The sequence below is a fragment of the Gavialis gangeticus genome, unplaced genomic scaffold (assembly GCF_001723915.1).
Source record: "Gavialis gangeticus isolate Ggan-Ray unplaced genomic scaffold, GavGan_comp1, whole genome shotgun sequence".
In the NCBI taxonomy this organism is placed as follows: domain Eukaryota; kingdom Metazoa; phylum Chordata; order Crocodylia; family Gavialidae; genus Gavialis; species Gavialis gangeticus.
The window spans coordinates 188,784,854-188,790,069 of record NW_017729022.1 but is presented as its reverse complement, the minus strand read 5'-3'; the positions used below and the strand labels follow the sequence as shown (position 1 = coordinate 188,790,069).

General features: G+C 38.8%; 1 protein-coding gene across 2 annotated transcripts in view; it reads right to left on the bottom strand.

Moving 5' to 3' along the window:
* PPP4R3B (protein phosphatase 4 regulatory subunit 3B) overlaps nt 1–5,216 on the bottom strand; it is a 54,080-nt gene that overhangs the window by 17,976 nt on the left and 30,888 nt on the right. For both annotated transcript variants that reach the window (XM_019516669.1, XM_019516670.1), the window contains exons 9-11: nt 3,961–4,063; nt 2,397–2,438; nt 712–870 (exon numbers count right to left, since the gene is read on the bottom strand). In XM_019516669.1, coding sequence (XP_019372214.1) covers nt 712–870; nt 2,397–2,438; nt 3,961–4,063 — 304 coding nt within the window. The remainder of the gene's footprint in view (nt 1–711; nt 871–2,396; nt 2,439–3,960; nt 4,064–5,216) is intronic.

Below are 5,216 nucleotides of genomic sequence, written 5' to 3'. Positions count from 1 at the left end.
ACACACACACACACACACACACACACACACACACACACGACTATGAAAGTTTTGTCTGTCCAGCCTCTGAGGATAAGGCCTGCAATTCATTTTTGTTGTCATTGCTGGCTGGCTTTAAGATGTGAACTTGGCATACCATTCCCTATGTAGCTTGTTATACAAATGTCTGGTAATTTTTATTTAATTTCACATCAACAGAAAGAGACATTCTTCTAGTGTTACAATGCTGATGCAAAGATATTTCCATTTAAATGACGTTAAATATTAGAGGATAGATAACTCTTTATCTCACATACAGAGCTGACAATAATTTCAGAGTTGGGAACAAATGACCAACCTGTGTTCCAACCACACATTTCAGGAATGTAACCAGGGACCTGTGCCACTTTTGCCTTTTTCAATAATTAAGCAACATTGGGTACATTCATCCAACACAACTTCTTTTTTTGCCTTTTCTGTTGGACTGAGAGACTTCGGTCCTTTAAGATTTTTACTGATACACATCTATGAACTATAAAATCATGTCTCATTTCAAATCCATATTTCTTGACAATGTTGCTTTAACAAAGATTAAGATAGTATCATTACAATATACCAATTATAAAATTGTATACAAATTCAGCACATTTTGAGCAACACGAGAAAATATTTCAGTAGTAGAAATATAGACAATCTTGAAATCAAAGTAAATTGTCACTCTCTGTTACTTACATAAAGCCAAAAATGTGTGTTTTGAATTCATCAAGACCAACACTCTTCTTAACAAATCTTTGTTCATAATATAGTTCTTGATGTGATATGTATGGTGTTCCACACAAAAGGTGAGCAGTTCCAAAATTAAGGCGAGCAGCTGTGCTGTTTGATAATTATCTATAAGAAAAAACTAACTGAATCAGGAATCTAAATTTTGAAAACTTTTCAGTGCACTCACAATGCATGACAAAGCAGTCTCACTATTAAGAGCTCAAATGACTATGGATTTATTTACCTATTAATTTGATTTTTCAATAGATCATTTTAGCTAATTTACGCCTCCCTTAAGTACTGGAGAGTGAAAAATCTGTTTGATATCTTTGCCTTGGAATAAAATATAGCGGTGGAGATCCACTTCTTGAGCACAACTGAAAAGACAAATGACCTAAACTTGAAAATGAAGCCTTTATGAAGACATTAAAAAACTCCATATTCCTACTGGGGGAAATCAAAGAACGATTTAACTTGCACAAGAGAATGCAGACTAAATCAGAGAAAAAACAAGTCCAGACTAGTCTTCTAAGCAGCAACTTAGGTGAAGTTCCTCAAAAAGTTGGCTAAGAAGTTTTCTAGTGTGCTGTGTCAGGAACAGAGGCCACATTCAATTAATATCATGCCACATCCAATTCTTACTATGAGAGTTGAAGAGGAAATTCAGTGTGAACAAAAGCTCAATTTTGGCCAACTGAACTTTAATTGCAAGTTGAATTACCTCCCAGAGAGGTCAGAAAGACAGGTCAAGACAAGAGCCTAAATGGACAGACAAGGAGGGGTGTTTTTAGAGACAATTTAACAAGATTTTTCCAAGAAGCTGGAGCTATATGTTTGAAATTCTGGTAAACCCCTTGTGACTCTAGACTCCTTGAAGATTGTATACACATCCTCCTTTTATCCTGAGGGTCTTATTAGCAGCTTCAAGTCTGTGGTAGACATGTAACACAGAATGCTTAAAGTCCATACATAAGGCCATGTAGCTCAGTTGGTTACAACATGGAGCCAAATAACATCAAGGTTGCAGGTTCAATCCTCAGTTGGACTAGATTATCTTGCAGGCCCTTCCAGCTTATGAACCATAAGGGTGACCTTGTTTAGAGTGAACCAATTCAAGTGTTTGATTTTCCAGGTACACGAGTCACTTCAAACCAGTTTAGACAGGCTTACATGTCTGTCTGCTTCAGGTTTAAACTGCATTTAAACTAGTCTAAGCATTATGTGCATCCATACCTGAGCTATTAACATGGGTGTCAGGGGTCATTTTATCTGCAGTACTGAACATCAGCACTGGATTAAGCTTTGGGAAAAGATTAATCTATAACATCTCACAGAAGTTTCTTCCTTAAATTTCAAAATACAAATGATCTGATCTTGCAATGGAGCACTTCACCTTGATACAGAAAAAAAACAATATTGAAAAGAGGTATGAGGCAAAGTAAAAAGAAAATGAAGCTTTCTTGTTTCTCTGATGGCTGAGAAGAAACAGAATTTTTAAATCTAAGCTCTTAAGGGTCATTTAATAACATAATGGTGGACCTACCTGACATTCCTTTTCTGATTCATACTAGAAGTACCCTATGTTGAATATTCTCCTTTAAATAGGTAACATTTTTGGGAGCAATCTACAAAATATAAAGACCCGCACTTACCAGGACAAATTGCATTACTTTTGTTGGACCCGACTACAGCATCTGATAAACAAAAGTCAATAGACATTTTCAAAAAGGGTCTATTGTAATACCATAGACAAATAATTTTACTAGCTTTAATCAACTGACAGTATAATAAAAAAAAGTTTAACAACTTATACAGAAAACACTCTAATAGTAACATATTAGGCACAATTTCTGTATGATCTTTTCAAATTACAAATCTTATATTTTAACAGAATGTTTACAAGATTTAACATTTGGGAATACAATGAATTCCCATCAAAACAGTACTCATCTAAAATTTCTCAACTGACACTTCTACAATGAAGGCTACATAGAACAGAACAGAATATGCATTAAGTAGTTAAAGAATACCTGCTAACCAATTCAGTGAGATATTCTCAATAAAATGTGACACCATTATTTTAGCCAGCAGCAAAACTTATCTGATACAAAGCCTTTCCAGCCATTAAAGGAGGGATTATAATCACACAACTCTGAGTTGTCCCAAAGATGCATTTCAGTTTGTAAAGCATCTCAGAGACAAAGGCCCTACACTAGGGGTGAGCAAAATGGTGGCCCCTCCCCACATGGCTGTGGCCAGTTTCCATGAAGACCCAGGAACAGTGGGACCAAGGTTTCCATGGAGACTGGCCCAAGCAGAGCTGGCAGGGCACACAGCTGAGTGAAGAATGCTCCAGGGCTGGGGCTTTGTGGCGATGACAGCATGGTCCAGAGATGGCACTGCCTGCATGCCCCTGCCTGTGGTGTGCGAGCAGCAGATTGCAACTCTGCCCTGGCTTTGGCCCAGATGGTTACTGCCACGAGATCCCAGCCCTGGAGCAGCTCCCCACCCAGCCACCCACCCCGCCAGTACTGCTGGGGCTAGTCTCCATGGAAACCCTGGCCCAGCACTGCCACAGCTCTGCTGCTCTTGGGGTCTCCATGGAAACTGGCCACAGCAATGCAGGCATGGGATGCTGGGAAATGGAGTCTGCTATGGGCCTGATTTGGTCCATGGGCCAGACTTTGCCTGCCCCTCCCCTAGACGGACATTTCATTTGAAGTGCTCTGAATAGCAAGTATAACAACATGCACAGCTAAAGCAGCGCTTAAAAAAATGGCACACTGGGATCAAGTAGCTTTTGGCAAGTGACAAGAAGTTAGGAAGTGGTGAAAGCTCGTGTGAAGCCACACAAATATTGCTGCATATCAAAAACACTTATGTGGTTTTGAAAGCTACTAAGAAAAAACACTTAATACTACAAATTGATAAGAATACATCTTTGCTGCTGCACACTCACATGGGCAAAACTGCATCAAAGCTGGATCTGCTGGGTTTTTTTTACTACTATTCAAAGCAGTAAATTATCAAAATAATTTTGGAAAATCCTTGAGCTACAGATATTTTTGCCCATCACCTAAGGTGCATTTCACCTTAGAGATGGCAGGTCTTCATCAACAATACTCCCGTGTCACAATAGAAATCAGTTACTTTGTATCTCATATTTTCAATTGATATCAAAACAGAATAAAAAGCAAAAACATTATTTAATCTTACCTTTTTCACATTTGTCTTCTGAAGTATTAGCCAGAAGTGGTGCAGTAAGAACATGCATACAATGGTTGTAGAAGAAATTGAGAAATTCACTTTTCTCTGTTTTCTGAAACAAGTATTTATTTATTAAATACTGGTATTAATTTTGTGCCCTTCTAAAAGCAGCAATATAGTGTCTCACAATACCCTGCAAGTAACCTTTGTACAATTTTGTGCTCATCTTTGCATACATCTATCACTGAACTTTTTTAATAAGATTCCTTCTTTTAAGAAATAATAGCTGCCCGCCATAAACCAGTGAAGTCTAATATATTTTTAAAATCTTAGAGACCTACAGTTTGTACGTTATTATTCCACAGAATATTTGGACTTAATATTTAGGCTGAAAGGAATCATCAACATTCTGGGCAAAATTCTAAAGCAAACTAAGAAATACTGGGTGCACCTACACTGCAGAGCTGACTAAGCAGCTTTGCAGTAAAGTATCACCATCTACATGTGTGTCTGTATTGGGTCGCAGTAAATTAACTAACTCTGCTGCAGGATAACACTGTCCGGAACAAGCACTTTCCTACGGCCGAGTAGCTGCATTTGCTGAACTGCACATGTAGTGACTGGGGCTGGCTGGGGCACGAAGGTGCTGCAGTGTGGGGGCTGCCTGCCAGCTACCCCACAGCGTAGCACCCTTATATTCCAGCCAGTCCCTCCGTAGCATGATGAGCCTGGGTGGAGTTGCCCAAGTGCTGGCAGGCTGAGTCCCTGGGCCCTCTGCCAGCCAGGGCTACTCCAACCTGGCTCAGTGTGCTATGGTCCTGGGTGCACATGTACATGCTGTGCCCAAGAGCAATAAACTCTGGCATGAATGGTACTGGAGTTTATTGCTACATACTAATTGAAGGTGTACATGCACATACTGAGTACTTACTCAGTAATGACAACAAAAACAAAGCACATATCTGACAAAATATTCCCAAAGGATAAAATTTATCACAAAGAATGATTATACAAGGTTGTAACTGCAGTTATTAAAAACACTCTTTTGCAGAGGTGCCACATTATAGAACTCATTTTCCATGATTTAATGTACCTCAGAGCCAGCAGAAGCCAGGCCTATTTTAATGCCACTATAATTGGTCTCATTCAAACTATTTATCTGTATAGCTAACAATTCAGATGTCATATTGGATATACTTGGCTAGCAAATATTTTAGTCAAGACAATGAAAAATATAAAAGTGACAGGCAAGATAATGGGGGGGG